This window comes from Pan paniscus, chromosome 4 (assembly GCF_029289425.2).
Source record: "Pan paniscus chromosome 4, NHGRI_mPanPan1-v2.0_pri, whole genome shotgun sequence".
NCBI lineage: Eukaryota > Metazoa > Chordata > Mammalia > Primates > Hominidae > Pan > Pan paniscus.
Window position 1 is genome coordinate 37,056,268 of NC_073253.2, and position 17,188 is coordinate 37,073,455.

At 38.6% G+C, this 17,188-nt stretch overlaps 1 protein-coding gene across 3 annotated transcripts in view; it reads left to right on the forward strand.

The window, feature by feature from the left end:
• Positions 1-17,188, forward strand: part of AP3B1 (adaptor related protein complex 3 subunit beta 1) — a 291,386-nt gene that overhangs the window by 47,836 nt on the left and 226,362 nt on the right. For all 3 annotated transcript variants that reach the window (XM_063604200.1, XM_008966887.6, XM_024928836.4), the window contains exon 3: positions 6,749-6,823. In XM_063604200.1, coding sequence (XP_063460270.1) covers positions 6,749-6,823 — 75 coding nt within the window. The remainder of the gene's footprint in view (positions 1-6,748; positions 6,824-17,188) is intronic.

A 17,188-nucleotide genomic window follows, 5' to 3' on the forward strand; every position in this document is an offset into this window, starting at 1 on the left:
AAAAATGCATACCATACAAACACTCACCAAAAAAAGTTCAGATGAATCTATTTATATCAGAGAGAGTAAACTTTTGAACAAATAGTATGGTTAGGATAAAGAACATAACAATAAGAGTCATTTTCCCAAAAAGACATAATAATCTTAAATGTGTCTAACAACAGAGCTTCAAAAACGGAGTAAAAAAAAAACCTGTTAGAACTGAAAGGAAAGATTGACAAATTCACAGTTATAGAGACGTCAGTGCTTTTTTCTTAAAAATCAATAGAATAGGGAGATAGAAAACCAATAAGGAAATTTAAGACTAGAATAATATCAACTTATATGACCTAACTGACATTTATAGAGCAGTCTACTCAACAGTAGCGAAATATACATTCTTTTTATTATTATTATCTATATTATTATCTATATTATCTATATATTATAATTACTATCTATATTAGCAAGATAGACTACATTCTGGGCCATAAAACACAATCTTAACAAACTTAAAAGAATTAAAATTATGCAAGTGTGTTATCTGACCATATAGAATTAAACTAAACACAGTCATTGGAAGAGATCAAAATTTTTTTTAAATATTTGAAAATTATACATCAAACTTATACATTTAGAAATGATGACATGATCCATGAGTCAAAGTCAAAGTAAAAGTCACAAGGAAATTAGGATGAAATTGAAAAACCACATATCAAAGTTTGGAGGATTTAGGTAAAACAGTACTTACAAGGAAATTTATAGTAATAAAAGCTTATGTTTGAAAAGAAGTATTTCCAATCAGTGCTCTGAGCAGCTACCTTAACATAGCAGAAATTGAAGAGCAAATTAAACTCAAATTAAAACTAAAGAAAGAAATAATAAGGTAGAGTAGAAATCAATGAAATTGAATAGAGAAAAACAGTAGAGTAAAATCAGTGAAATGAAAAACTAGTCCTTGGAAAAGATAGATAAAATTGATAAATCTGTAGACAGAGTGACCAGGAAAAAACAGAGGACAAATTATCAATATCAGAAATGCAAGACCCTGTTGACATTTAAGGGATAATTAGGGAATATTTTAGGCATCATTAGCCCCATAAATTTGACTACTTTGTTGAAATGAGCAAAATCCTTCAAAGATAAGCTATGATGTTTACTCAAGAAGAACTAGATTATCTGAATAGTCCTATATCTAATAAAGTAATTGAATTTTTCATTAAAAAAATTTCTACAGGGAACGTTCAGTTCTACATAAGCTCTTCCAGAATATAGAATATGAGAAAATACTTCTGAATTCAATTTCTGAGTTCAGTGCTATCCTGGTCTGAAAACTAGACAAAGACATTATGAAAAAATTAAATTATGTCCATCTCCCTCATGAACATAGAGGATTGGATGGAGAGTAAATCAGTCAAATTTCCCGAAATACAGTGCTGTTAGGCTATACCCATTGTAAGTAAAAACATTGATGTTGGGGCTGAGGCCACCAAAGGTTGAAGAATGAAAAAAAATAAAAGTCAAATGTGTGAAGTTAGAGAACAGGTATCAGAAACTGATCACTCTTTTAATCAGATGCCTGCAACCAGTGAATGTTCTTTGGGGCACTCTGGAATTCCATCTCTACCTTGGGTAGAAGCTATCTAAGAGCTTAGCAGAGGGCATGATTAGAACCTAGGAGAGTTTAGAGCTACAAATGACCTTATGTTATCTCCTCAACTTTTGCCCAGCTGCTCCCTAAACATGACTCTCACTTTTTACCTGAAAACTTGTCTTCCTTTCTCACCTTTTATCTAGAGAGTCACCTTCAAAGGGCAGAATCGCTGGTACTGCAGCTTTTTCAAATATCAGGAACTTCAACCAAATAAAATCAAAAAGGACATATTCTCCTATGCTTTCCACCTATGAACCTTACTTTTCCCTCAGGGCCCAAATGTGGCTCCCCTCAATTCCTGTGCTCCTTGTTCTGGGTAAGAGTACAAGGGGACCAGGAACAGGGTTTTTACCTAAAGCAGAAGGGAGAGAGGGTGGGAGAAGTATGTTATTTGAGTGGATAAGGAGGAATACTGAGAAGGACTGCCCGCTTTCAAACTGAGGTTCAAGGAGTCTTAGAGCTTCTTTGCTGGTTTCTTCCTTTCTCCATGTTGGGAAAAGGGCTTGTGGGGTGCCTGTATAAACTGGCCATAAAAATATGGGACAATAAGTTGTGGAAGCCACAAGAGGCCTCTGAGGAGGAAAGTCTCCTAATTGCCATCATGTTCCGATGCTCAGAGGGAGACCCGCTTTCTTATCTGTAAACACTGTGTTCAAGGAGAAAGACACTCCTTTGAAACACTGGAATGTGAACAGGCGTGCAGGCTCCTAGTTAAGCCCGCTCCTACTAGCTACTCTCTGATAAGTTAAAGATAGGCTGTTTGAGCACAAAGGAGATTCATTTAAACCGCTATCGCTGTAGATTACGCCTATTACGCATTGCCTCCCTTTCACTGTTTCACCCTGAACGTCTGCTTCTCAGATCTAAGTGATTGTACTCAATAAATAGTGTGGAGACCAGAGCTCTGAGCCTTTTGCAGCCTCCAAAAGTACAACTGGCCCCCTGGCTCCCCACCTTTACTCTTAACTTGTCTCTTCTCTATCCTTTGTTGCCACCGGACTTTGGGTACCCTATGGGTGGTGTTGAGGCTGGTCCTCAACGCTCCACAATTTCTACTTTGTTTTTTTTTTGAGACAGAGTCTTGCTCTGTCACCACGCTGGAGTGCAGGGGTGTGATCTTGGCTCACTATAACCTTTGCCTCCTGGGTTCAAGCGATTCTCGTGCCTCAGCCTCCTGAGTAGCTGGGATTACAGGCACGTACCACCACACCCAGCTAATTTTTGTATTTTTAGTAGAGACAGGATTTCAGCATGTTGGCCAGGATGGTCTCGATCTCCAGACCTTGTGATCCACGCTCCTCGGCCTCCCAAAGTGCTGGGATGACAGGCGTGAGCCACCGCACCTGGCCACAATTTCTACTTTTAGGATTGTACTATGTCTTGTCCCTCAGTCTACTTCTCTGTTTGTATGCCCTCCTGTAGTGATCTCATCCCTTTCCAAATGCATATTGCTAACCAGTGCTGTCTCCTGTATTCTGTAGCCTTTATTCCCATATATTCAGCTGGCTTCTCAGCATATCTGAAACCAAACTCTGGATTGCTCATCTCCCCAAATACCTGCTTCTTCCCTAGTCTTTCTCATCATAGTAAATGGCAATTCCATTTCTCCAGTTAGTCATTTGTAGTCCTTCTTCTTTTTTTTTTTCTTTTGAGTTGGAGTCTCAAACTCTGCCACGCAGGCTGGAGTGCAGTGGCGTGATCTCGGCTCACTGCAACCCCCGGCTCCCAGGTTCAAGTGATTCTCCTGCCTCAGCCTCCCAAGTAACTGGGATTACAGGCATCTGCCACCATGCCTGGCTAATTTTGTGTTTGTGTGTGTATGTGTGTGTTTTTAGTAGAGACAGGGTTTCAGCATGTTGGCCGGGCTGGCCACAAACTCCTGGCCTCAAGTAATCTGCCAGCCTTGGCCTCCCAAAGTGCTGGGATTACAGGCAGTAGTTCTTCTTAATTCATGTCCCTTCTTTCTTGTATCATATATAATCTATTTTCAGAATAAATCCCAAATCTAGCCCATTCTCACTGTGCTCACTATCTTTCCTCTGCATAATTGCTGTAGCCTTCTGTTTTCCATGGTATCATATCTTCTGGTCTATTTTTCACATCGCAGCCAGAAAGATCCTTTTAAAATATGAGTCATTGCTAAATATTTAAGGATGTCTTTCCTCTGCTCACAACTCTCCATTGGTCTCCTGCTTCACTCATAGTAAAAGCCAACTCATTTTACAGTGGTTTATACATTTCTGACCTTATCTCTCACCATTCTTCCCCTCACTTACTCCAGTCTGGCTCTCCTGGCCTCCTATTCCTGGCACATGCCATGCCTAAACCATTGTTTCCCTAGCTAGTCACATGGGTCCCTTCCTCTCTTCCTTTGCATCCCTGCCAAAAGGAAGGCCTTTTCTGACCACCTTATCTAAAAGAGCAACTCCCACCTCCACCTCAGCACTTCTCATCCCCCGATACTACTTTATTTTTCTCCACAGTAGTCTATTGCCACCTCACTATTATTGTTTATTGACCCTTGCCCCATTAGAAGGTAAGCAGCACATGGGCAAGGACTTTGTATTGGTTATGGTTGGATCCCTAAGGCCTAGGATAGTCCCTGCTAGAAAGTATCTTCTCAGCAAATATTTGTTGAGTGAATTTGATTGTGGTGTTTTTTTCCTTCCCCATATTTGAATAATGTTCTGCGGAATAAAGTTAGATAGCCATGGAGTAGGATACCATAGGACAGGATGTCTGACTTTAGGTAATCATTGAATGAATGAATGAATGAATGAATGAATGGCAGGGGTCCTACAGAACATTTAATCCCTCTCTTATTTCAAAGATGAGAAAATGGAGAGAGGTGTACAAATCATAGAAAGATGTCTTAGCTTCAGTATTTTGTAAACCCTCCATAGTGCTCAGCAGGTTTCACAAAATACTCAAAAGAATGTCACAGGTAAGGAAATAGAATATAAAAAGACTAGCTTGTATTCAAGAATATTTTAAGGCTATCATATAGAAAGTTCTTATAAGAAATTGGTAACGGGGATTCTAATGCTTCAAGTATCACATATTTATATAACATTTGTTGTAAATTAATAAAGCTAATATCTTTTTAAAGGCAGTTTATTAGATATGGTATGTAATTCATAAGGAATCCCTTTTCCCCAAATTACCCTATAGTTTGAACTTTATTTTGTGGTTACCAAAGTCTGGACTTTTAAAAGATATAAAGTTATAATCTGAGAATGAGAAAGACAAAATGGGAATACAGATAGATATAAAACTAAAATAAATAGAAATGTAAAATAGTGCACAGGAAATTCTAAATGATAAGTGTAGATTAAAATATTCTAGAGGAGGCTGCACATGGTGGCACGTGCCTGTAATCCCAGCAGTTTGGGAGGCCGAGGGGGGTGGATCACTTGAGGTCAGGAGTTCAAGACCAGCCTGGTCAACATGGCGAAACCTCGTCTCTACTAAAAATACAAAAATTAGCCAGTGGTGGCATCAGGTGCCTGTAATCCCAGCTACTTGGGAGACTGAAGCAGGAGAATCGCTCGAACCCGGGAGGCGGAGGTTGCAGTGAGCCAAGATTGTGCCACTGCGTTCCAGGCTGGGCGACAGAGTGAGATACTGTCTTAAAAAAAAAAATTCTGAAAGAAATTAGGATTGGGTGACACAGTGGCCCAGGTGTTAGGAGATGGCTGTAGCAAGGGAGAAGGAGTAAAATTTGATGATGCTTTAGATAGAAGGGTAGAACTTAGAAAGCTGGGGCCATGATCTGAGCAGAGGCATAGTGGGGCAGCCAGAGAATATTCTAGTAGTGAGTAAGGTCATTTTAATAGAACCTTAGGTCAGAGAGTTTAAGAACAGATGTTAGTGCACGTTGTGAGAATATTTGAATGTTACATAAAATCATTTGGACTCCAGACAGTCAGAAGCTTTTGAAATCTTTTACGGGGGCTGACATGTGCAAAGTAGTGTTTTAAGCATATTAAACTGTCAGTGATATACATTATGGATAGGAAGAGGAGACTGAAAAGTTCTCTGTGAGGTGATACTGACCCGTGCTAGGATAATAGCAGTGGAAGGGATTAACATGTGTTCTGAGAAGTATTAGCAGGACTTAGTTACTCTTCTGTGAGAAGAGACCAGGGTAATTTTGTGGTTTTTGGTATCTAGGAGAACTGTGGAAATAGGAAATCCTATCATGAATGTCATTTTATCATGAATGCCATTTTGTCATGAAAGATGAGTTTGGCTTTAGACATAGCAAGTTTGGGATGAGAGCAATTTAATGATGTCTAGTTAGAGATGTGGAACTCAGGCTGGATTTGGGCTACAGTTAGTCCTAATGGTGAATGAAATCTTAGGAGTTTCAGAGATTGTACAACAGTGTAGGCTGAAAAGATGGTGGTGCGCAGAACTTTAGTGGGCAGAGGAAGAATGTTCAGTGAAGGCAACTTTGAAAAGCAATGGTTGCAGAAGTAGGGTAACCTATGAAAAGAAAGCAAAGGGTCACATAATTAGTTGGTTCAAAGTAACATTCATCCCTCTCTCAATTCCCCCATTGCAAATGCAGTACATCTTTAATGTCAGATCCTGGAAAATAGAAAATAGCAAAAATATTTTTAAATATTTTAAAAAAGTTTTTACCCAGCCTGGGCAACATAGTGGTACCCTGTCTCTACAAAAAAATTCGAAAATTAGCCAGGCATGATGACATACGCCTGTAGCCTCAGCTGAAGCTGAGGTGGGGGATCACTTGAACCTGGGAGGTCGAAGCTGCAGTGAGCTATGATTGAGCCACTGCACTCTAGCCTGGGAGACAGAGTAGGATCTGTCTAAAAAAAAAATTACTTATAACCCAGTTAGCCAGAGAAAACTAGTAAAATATTTAAATATATATCTTAAGTTACTAAATATTTCTTGTTTATTGTGTCTATGTATTTGTGTATTTATATTGCTATACAAGATAGTGTTTATTATTTGCTGTAAATAGTTGAGGTAAGATGATTCAAAAAGAGTTCAGCGGTTAATTACGTAGCTTATTTGTTGACCTAATCTTCTAAATATTTAATATATATAGAATTTCCCATATTGTCTGTTTTGTTTATTCTTCAGATGATTGCAAAAGGGAAAAATGCATCTGAACTGTTTCCTGCTGTTGTGAAGAATGTGGCCAGTAAAAATATTGAGGTACTGTTTTGATCTATAATTTTTATGTTTCCTTTTGTTTTCATGGGACCATACACTTTTTATGTAGTATAATGCAACATAAGATACTTAAGTATCACTAGATTTTTGTTATGATTAAAATGTCCTTAATTTTAAATGTAGGTAAGATCGAATAAAAAGTAGGCACAATCCTAGCTTTGGATTTTTGGTAGAAAATATGAAAAGCAAAACAGATTGATTCACCTGAGTGAATGATGGTAAGTTGTCGAGTTTTCACCTGTTCCTAGAGGCCCGTTTAGTTTAAATTTTGTTCCAGGGACTTAATTTTAAGATAGCATATGTCCAGTGAAAAAGACCTATTTGGGTATATCCAGACCTTGATGATTTGGGACTTTTTGGGATTTCTAGGACTGAGCCCAAGAATATTTCCCAAGTTTCTCAGACTACTCATGACATGTACTAAGCACTCAGTACATATATGTGGATTTATTGAATGAACACGTCCCAGTAAAATACTGTTTTCTGTAAGCTACGCTGATACAGTCTAGTATTAAGGTTACATTCTCCTCTCCACCCTGGTTAATTGATAAATTAATTGAAAAAGCCTGGTTAATTGATAAATTTTTCTCGGTTTAAAGCTTTAAAGCCTTTCCCTCACGATAAAATTAAAAATGTGTTACTGCTACTATTTGTTTGCCATTTTATTGGCAGATGATGAAGCTCATTAACAAATAACAGAAACATTCTAATCCAGGGAACATGGTTATGGTGACAGAGAAAGTGCACAAGCATTCTTGCACGGGCAAGTGTGAGAGCGTAAGGAGGATGGGTGTGTGATTTCAGAGGGTTCGCTAATTTTGTAGTTATGATTTTATTTTCCATGCATAGTATGGTCATTTTTTGGTAGTGAAGTTTTTTCTATTTTGCGTGATGATTTTAAATGTTCAAAGTATTCTTGCCAGCAAAACCAACCAGAGAAAAAGAAAACATTTTTGAGCTAATGTTCTTTAAATATTACTTAACTAAATGTGATTGATAGTGTTGGTGAGAGAGGAATTTTAAATCTCCCAATCATGATTTTGATTTTTGGTTTTTTTTTTTTGAGACAGAGTCTCACTTCGTCACTCAGGCTGGAGTGCAGTGGTGTGATCTTGGCTCACTACAGCCTCGACCTCCTGGGCTCAAGCGATCCTCCCGCCTCAGCCCCACAAGTAGCTGGGACTACAGGCACTTACAACCATGCTTGGCTAGTTTTTTATATTTTTTTTTGTAGAGACAGGGTTTCGCCATGTGGCCCAGGCTGGTCTTGAACTCCTGAGCTCAAACAATCTACCTTCCTCAGCCTCCCAAAGTGCTAGGATTACGGGCGTGACCAACCATGCCTGGCTTTTTTTTTTTTTTTTCTGAGACAGGGTTCCTCTCTATCTCCCAGGCTGGAGTGCAGTGGCATGATCGTGGCTTACTGTAGCCTTGACCTCTTGGGTTTAGGTGATCCTCCTTCCTCAGCCTCCTGAGTGGCTGGGACTACAGGTGCATGCCACCATGTCCAGCTAATTTTCATATTTTGAGCAGAGACAGGGCTTCACCATGTTGCCCAGGCTGGTTTCGAACTCCCAGGCTCAAGCAATCTGCCAACCTTGGCCTCCCAAAGTGCTGGGATTATAGGCATGAGCCATCACGCCTGGGCTCATTCTGGAATGTTTTATTTTTCCCCTTAATTTAGTATTTTTTGCTTATTTTTAAAAGTACTCCTATTAGGCATAACTCTTTGGGTTTTCCTGATGAATTGACCTTTTTATTATAAAAAAATCCTTTATTTTTGTTAATATGTTTTGTCTTAAAGCATATTTGATTTGTTATTAGTATTGCCACTCCAACCTTCTCATTTCTTTTTATTATCATTTTTATTCATTTGCTTTCAGCTTGTCTGTTTATATCTAGTGTGCACCTGTTGTTGACAGCGTATAGTTGCAGCTTTTCCTACATCCCGTGTGTCAATCTCTGCCTTTTAATTGGAGTGTCTATTTTGCTAACACTTAATATAATTATTGATCTGCTTAGATTTGAGTCTACTATTATTCTTTTTCTTTTCTCTTTGTCTCTTATTTTTGTCTTCTATTCTTCCTATTCCTTTTTTGGGTTAACTAGAAACATTTTAAAATTTCATTTTAGTTTTTTTCCAACTTGCATTTCTTGGCATATATGACAGTGGTCCCATATGATTATAATACTGTATTTTTACTGTACTTTTTCTATGTTTAGATACACAAATACTTACCATTGTGTTATAGTTATCTACAGTATTGAGTACAGTAACATGCTGTACAGATTTGTAGCCTAGGAGCAATAGGCTATATCAGTAGTCCCCAATGTTTTTGGCACCAGGGACCGGTACTGTGGAAGACAATTTTTCTCTGAACCTGGGGTGGGTAGGATGGCTTCAGGATGATTCAAAAGCATTACATTTATGGTGCACTTTATTTCTATTATTATTACATTGTAATATATGATGAAATAATTATATAACTCACCATAATGTAGAATCAGTGGGAGCCCTGAGCTTGTTTTCTTACAACTAGATGGTCCCATCTGGGGTGTGATGGGAGACAGTGACAGATCATCAGGCATTAGATTCTCATAAGGAGCACGCAGCCTAGATCCCTCTTGTGTGCAGTTTACAATAGGGTTTGTGCTCCTATGAGAATCTAATGCTGCTGTTGATCTCACAGTAGGCAGAGCTCAGGAGGTGATGCGAGCAATGAAGAGCAGCTGTAAATACAGATGAAGCTTCACCTGCTTGCCCACTGCTCACTGCCTGCTGTGTGGCCTGGTTCCAACCCCTGGGCTATGTCATATATCCTAGGTGTGTAGACCCCTGGTCTGTATCATATATCCTAGGTGTGTAGTAGGCTATACCATGTAGGTTTGTGTAAGTTGCACTCTGTGGTGTTTGCACAACAATGAAATTGTCCAACGACGCATTTCTCAGAACATTGTTAAGCAATGCATCACTGGATTATAGCATTTTAAGGATAGGTACTTTAAACCTACTTTTTTTTTGGAGACAGGGTCTCGCTGTGTTGCCCAGGTTGGAGTGCAGTGGCATGATCTTGGCTCACTACAACCTCTGCCTGCCGGGTTCAAGTGATTCTCCTGCCTCAGCCTCCCGAGCAGCTGGGATTACAGGCTTGTGTCACCATGCCCATCTAATTTATTTTTTGTATTTTTAGTAGAGCCGGGGTTTTGTCATGTTGCCCAGGCTGGTGTGGAACTCCTGAGCTCAAGTAATCTGCCCACCTTGGCCTCCCAAAGTGCTGGGATTATGGGTGTGAGCCACCATGTTCAGCCTAAACCTACTTTTAAAAAAAGATTTAATATTTTAAAGTATGCTTCTTGCTTTTTTTTGGGGGGGGGACTGTAGTGGCATGAACACAACACACTGTAGCCTTCACTTCCTGGGCTCAAGTGATCCTACTGACTCAGCCTTCTGAGTAGCTGGGACCACAGGTGCGTGCCACTACTCCTGGCTATTTAAAAAATATTTTGTAGAGATGAGGTCTCCATGTTGCCCAGGCTGGTGTTGAACTCTTGGGCTCAGGTGATCCTCCTGCCTTGGCCTCCCGAAGTGCTGGGATTATAGGCGTGAGCCACTGTGCCCAGCTCTTAATTTTTTTCATTAGATAGGAAGTGCATTCTGTATTTCAGATAGATGAATTTTTCTATCAAAATGAAATAGTTCTTATAAACTCAATTAGACTAAGTTGGATAAGCTAAAATCAAAACAGTTGTGTTCTTGTGGCCAGTTTGTGAATTAGATTAAATTAGTACTGGATTTAAATGACTTGATAAACCATACTTTCTTTGTAGATTTCTTGAGTAAAATCAATTTTACTTATTATTAATTTAGTAGATATTTATTAAACACTATGTGCTTGTTATATATAATTCTGAATTGATAATTTTAAACTACTCTCCCTTTGACACCTTATGGCCATGATATCTGAGCTTCTAATTTGATACGTTTATTAGTTTTATGGCCTGTGGTATAAGAAAGTCCAAATATCTGAAAAAAATAAACATTTAACTTAGAAAAATTATGAGGCATAGGTGAAGCTTGTCTTAGTATTATCAGGAATAGAGTCTCTCAGTAGCAATAGGAATAATTGCTAACATTAAAAAAACCTGTCTGACCAAGGTTATTAGTGCCTTGCATAGATCTACTCCGTTTTATCCTCACAAATAACCCTGTGGGGCTGTTTCTGTCATTACTTGTATTTTATATATGAGGACAAGATGGCAGAAAGGTTAAATTAGCTGATCAAGGTCACACAGCCAGTGTGTAGCAGTCAGAATCCAAAGCTAGGTTGCTTGGCTTCAGAACCCATCTTAGCCCATTCAGCGCCATCTTTCCTGTTTGATGATTCCTCCCTCTGTTTTGTCTCTTAATATTATTGACTCCTTATCAACATCTGGCATTAGCCATCCTTTGGGAGGTACCTAGTATTGGCATATTTTTTTTTTTTTTATGTTTTAGTTATGGGTAGAAATGACCAAGTCCTTAGAAATTGGTGGTAAAGTAGCTAGTTCCCTGAGGACTTCTAGTTCTTGTTGTAAACAGAAAATTCCATACCAATTATTGTTCCTTCAGAACTATTTTACTATTCAAATAGTTATCAGTAGGAGAACTTTTCCATTTGTTCATATTTTCCCTTTACAATTAGATTCTGGTAGCTGCCTAATGTTCTGTTACAAAAATGTCAATATAAACATAATTATTGGTCTATTTGTTTTGGATTTCTTTCGTTCTTTAAATACCTTCTTTATTTTATTTTTTTGAAACATGGTTAAGCCTTTAATGTTTTGGGAAAACTGACATAAGTTTCTTAAAACTTATGTTCAGAAATTGAATGTTTCACTCCTCTCAAGTGCAAAATTTCATTTTTACAAGTACATGCTGCTTTAGACACACAGGTGAGCTGTACGTCATCTACCATTAAATGTCAAATGATACCAAAAGTGACCTAGTAAGCAATCAGTGGTTATAGTACAAAAATAATCAAAGGTTTAGTCAATAACTCATGAAGTTTGATGTACTAGTATTGATAAGCTAATTAAACAGATCTGTCTGTGTTCTGCCAGCCTACTGGGGCTCTGCTATGATTAGCTTTACAGCAAGGAGTGTTATAACATTGAATGAAAGTAACCGATCAGAGAATGATGTAGTCACGGAGCTTTAACTACTCCCATTTCTGGTCACAGAATGGTTTCAGGGAAGGTAGGCTTTCTTTGCACACCTGCAGCCTGTCAGTGCATAGGCCTCTTGTGGTCAATATTGATTGATTCTTATAACAGAAGTAGAACAAATTTAGTGTTTTGCAACCTTCTGTGATTTAATATTGTTATGCTTTTTGCCATAACAGTCACAGAAATCCTTCTCCAATAGTGAGTAATTATTGCAATGCCTGCTAGCTCAGCTGTGGTTCTGAATGTTTCAGTGTTGCCAATATAAACTCTGTGATATATTCTAGAGTTCATAATCCAGTTTTAAAAGCTGGCTGTACTTGGTGAATAAAGGTATTGCTGAGAAATAAATTGTAAGGGGATAAGGGAGAACTGGACCCATTCTTTCTCAAAACTTTCCAGAGAACTGTAGAGTGAGATCTGAATATAATTAGTAAAGAGAAAGAATATTTTAAAAGAATATTTTAAAAAACCAAACCAGCTGTGTTGGTGTGCACCTAGAGTCCTAATTACCAGGGAGGCTGAGGCAGGAGTCTCTCTTGAGCCCAGGAGTTTGAGGCCAGCCTGGGCAACAGAGCGAGACCCTGTCTCCCTTTAAACATACACTCCACCCCCACTCACTGACACACACACACACACACACACACACACACACACGCACACCCCTCCCCACACACCCACATACACCAAAAAAACAACCAGACTAACAAGTTAAAGGCTTTGGAGGCAGTCTTTCCAAAACCTGTTGTTTTCTTCATAGTATGTTGGTGTCTTTCTAGACTTTGCTGTTCAATGAATTATACCCATTGGTGTGAGAAGTTAGATCCTAGATGTAGCACTCTAATGGGAAATGTCTTAATTTTTTTCAGTCTACAGTTGGTCTGGAATGTGATCCAGCTGATAAATATTGAGCTTTTACTATATGCCAAGCAATGTAATAAGTCCTTGTAATATACAGATGAATAAGAAATGGTTGTTGTACTAAAAATAGCCTCAAGTTCACTTCCAGCCAGATGGGATAAATTACTTAGTTAAATGCATATTATGTGTTGATTTGATATATTGAAACTGTCATTAATCAACTGCTGATATGTTGATATATATTTGATATATTGACTGCTGTTAATCAGTCAACCACGTGTTAATTGCTTTCTACCATTGCTGTATTCTTAGGAACTTTAAATCTAGTCGAGGAAAAAGTCATCTATCCTCAAATAGTTAGAGAAGCGCTTCTAAAACTAAGAATTTGAAAAACTTATATTTACACTTAAATATAATCTGAAACATTAAGTATAGTTTGAATCATTTGGTTTCCATCTTATACCTGTATTTGTATTCTTGTGTAACATCACTTGGTTCCAAGTGATCATTTAAAGGAACATTGTTTCACAAATATGTGTATTTTGGGTTTGAAAAATTCTGAAGGTTGAGAAGCACTAATTTAAACCAAGAAAGTGTAAGGAGTCTAATCGTGAATATAGATGGAAAGTACATTGATAATAGAGATGGGGTTCTATGGAATGAAGTCATTACTACCTTTTACTACAGTTGTAAATTTCTTGTTGGATTTTTAATAATAATACTGCAATGATGTCATTTTCAAATGAGAAGATGTGCAATTGGGGTTAAAAAACAGTGATTTAAAGCCTTTTTCTTTTATAAATGTATGTATTATAAATAAAATATAAATTTTTTCCTGCCTTAAAAGGTAAGAGCCTCTATTAAGGACATTTTATTCTTAAATGGTTTAATTTATACTAGGTTTTCAGACGCTCTTAGGGGAAGAGTTGTCTCCTCTTTTGTTAGGGGTACCTTAATAGAAATATCTGCGGACTGCCATCATAGGCCACAACATGTAGTAGTTAGGAACATGCCCCTGATTGCATCCTGATTCTGCACTTGCTAGCTCTGTGACTTTGGGCAAGTTATATAAACCTCTGAGCCTTACTTTCCTTATCTTTGAGAGGGAGATAATTGTACCTGGGATAGATATGAGAATTAAACGAGTAATATAATGTAGATGTAGGGCCTTACACATTTAAATTCTAGCTGGAAAGTTATAGCAGATTGAGGTGAAGAACAAAAGCTGTCGCAGGCAGTTTTCCTTTCATATTCTGTATTTCCTAATTAATTTTAATACTAGCCAGAACGACAAGGGTACTTTTAGAAAAGAAAGGCTGGGCTGGGCGTGGTGGCTCACGCCTGTAATCCCAGCACTTTGGGAGGCCGGGGTGGGTGGATCACCTGAGGTCAGGAGTTCAAGACCAGCCTGAACAATATGATGAAACCCCGTCTCTACTAAAAATAGAAAAATTAGCTGGGCGTGGTGGCATGCGCCTGTAATCCCAGCTACTCTGGAGGCTGAGACAGGACAATCGCTTGAACCCAGGAGGCGGAGGTTGCGGTGAGCTGAGATCACGCCATTGCACTCCAGCCTGGGCAACAAGAGCAAAACGCCGTCTCAAAAAAAAAAAAAAAAAAAAAGAAAAAAGAAAAACAAAGGCTGAGGAACTTCTCCAGATGAAAGAAGACCAAGGAGACATGAGAACTTAAATATGATACATGATCCCAGATCAGGAAAAATACTATAAATATAGGATGTTATTGAGAATTTCTAAATATGGATTATTTATTAGATAATAAATAATGCACTGATGTTACATTTCCTGAATTTTATAATTGTAGTGTTAGCAATTGAAAAACATAGATGAAGGCGGCCCGGTGTGGTGGCTCACGCCAGTAATCCTAGCACTTTGGGAGGCCGAGGCGGGTGGATCACTTGAGGTCAGGAGTTCATGACTAGTCTGGCCAGCATGGCAAAACCCTGTCTCTACTAAAAATACAAAAATTAGCTGGGCGTGGTGGTGTGCACCTGTGGTCCCAGCTTTTCGGGAGGCTGAGGCAGGAAAATCATTTGAACCCAGGAGGCAGAGGCTGCAGCGAGCCGAGATTGTGCCACTGCACTCCAGCCTGGGAGACAGAACAAGACTCTGTCTAAAAAAAAAAGAAAGAAAGAATAAAACATAAATGAAGCCTATATGAGGCTTCAGTGAACTAGTCTTGGAACTTTTCAGTAGGTTGTATTGAAGGATGATATCTGAAATAAGACAATTTATTGCTTACTATAGCAAGAGACAACTATGCTTTTTAGGCACAGCTTCTCTGGGCATAGAGATTGCTGATATTATTGTGGATTATTGGGAAGGGCAGTCTTCAGGGATTGATGGACTTTCAGGGTCCTAAATGGGTTGATATCATCTGTAGATGCGTGGTCATGTGGGTGAGACTGCTCTTGATTGATTGGCACTCAGAGGTGGGTGTATGGGAGTGCAATTGTTCCTGACTGGCTAACTTTCACAAGCAAGAGGCTGAGCAGGAAAACTTGTTCATTCAGGTGCCTTTTTATTGTTCTGTAGAACAGGTTTAAAACAGTTCTGGTGGCTACATGTTGCCAAGGCTTTAGAAAAACCTGTCTCTCCGAGGAATGTGGGAACTTAAAAACATTACCAATTTGAAATCTTTTTATAATTAAAGAATTTAAAGTATTATAAGAATCACAGCACTATTATTTTGTTTTGAGTGCCGTCTGGAAAGATGAGATTCACCCCTATCGTGAAATATCTTTATTGTTTTATCTGACCCCAAAGTAATTAATATTCCTTTAAAGATAATATAGAAAGATGTAAAGAGTGAAAGTCGCTGGTTAATACCATCACACAGAGATAGTTACTATTAACATTTTATTGTATAGATTTCTCAATTTTGTGCTTACTTGGCTTGAATCTTAGTTCTTCTATTTAATAGATATGGTACTTTAGTCAAGTTACTTACCCTGTCTGTGTTTCATTTTCTTATCTGTAAAGTAAGAATAAATACTTGTTTATTGAGTTGTGAGGATAAAATGAGTTAATTTACGTAAGACATTTAGAACAGTGTCTGACATGTAGTTAATGCTACCTATAAGGATTTGCTATTATTACCATATTATGTCCATTCTAAGACATATGTTTGCTATTTTAAAGTTTCTGCAGTTGGGATTTAACTTAACAACTGGTGGTGATTACGATGGGTAGTGTTTTCTGTTTGTTTGTTGTTGTTCTTTCCTTTGTGGTCCATAATATAATGGTATGTTTTAGAATTGGTAGTCTATCTTAGATTGCATAAAATACAGTATGTGGGCATCTATTTTTTTTTATACAGAAGTGAGATCATACAATGCATACTCTTTTACACCTTTAAAAAATTTTAGGCCAGGTACGGTGGCTCACACCTATAATCCCAGCACTTTGGGAGGCCGAGGCGGGCGGATCACCTGAGGTCAGGAGTTCAAGACCAGCCTGGCCAACTTGGTGTGAGACCCCATCTCTACTAAGAATACAAAAGTTAGCTGGGCATGGTGGTGTGTGCCTGTAATCCCAGCTACTTGGGAAGCTGAGGCAGGAGAATCGCTTGAACCTGGGTGGCGGAGGTTGCAGTAAGTCGCGAGATCACCCCACTGCACTCCAGCCTTGGTGACAGAGTGAGACTTTGTCTTAAAAACAAAAAACAAACAAACAAAAAACCTTTTTCAAGGACATATTTTCTTTTCTTTCTTTTCTTTTTTTCAGATGGTGTCTTGCTTTGTCACCCAGGCTGGGGTGCAGTGGTGCGATTTTGGCTTGCTGCAACCTCTGCCTCCCGGGTTCCAGCGATTCTCCTGCCTCAGCCTTCCCAGTAGCTGGGATTACAGGCATGGGCCAATACACCTGGCTAATTTTTTTGTATTTTTAGTAGAGATGGAGTTTCACCATGTTGGCTGTACTGGTCTCCAACTCCAGACCTCAGTTGATCCGCCCGTCTCAGCCTCCCAAAGTGCTGGGATTACAGGTGTGAGCCACCATGCCTGGCCACAAGGACGTATTTTCAATGTCATACAGATTTATTTAATTTTGTATAGTGGCTGAATAGTATAGTGTTATATGGATGAACTGTCATTTGTTTACTGTTTATCTACTAGGACTCTTTATTGTTTAATTTTTGCTCTTGTGGAAGATTTTAATAAGTGGAACTTGGGGAAGTGGAACTTGGTGAAGCGGGATAACTTGGGATAACCTGAGTGGAGATTGAGATAAAGAGTGCAAGTTATATTTGGGGACTATTTCTGTT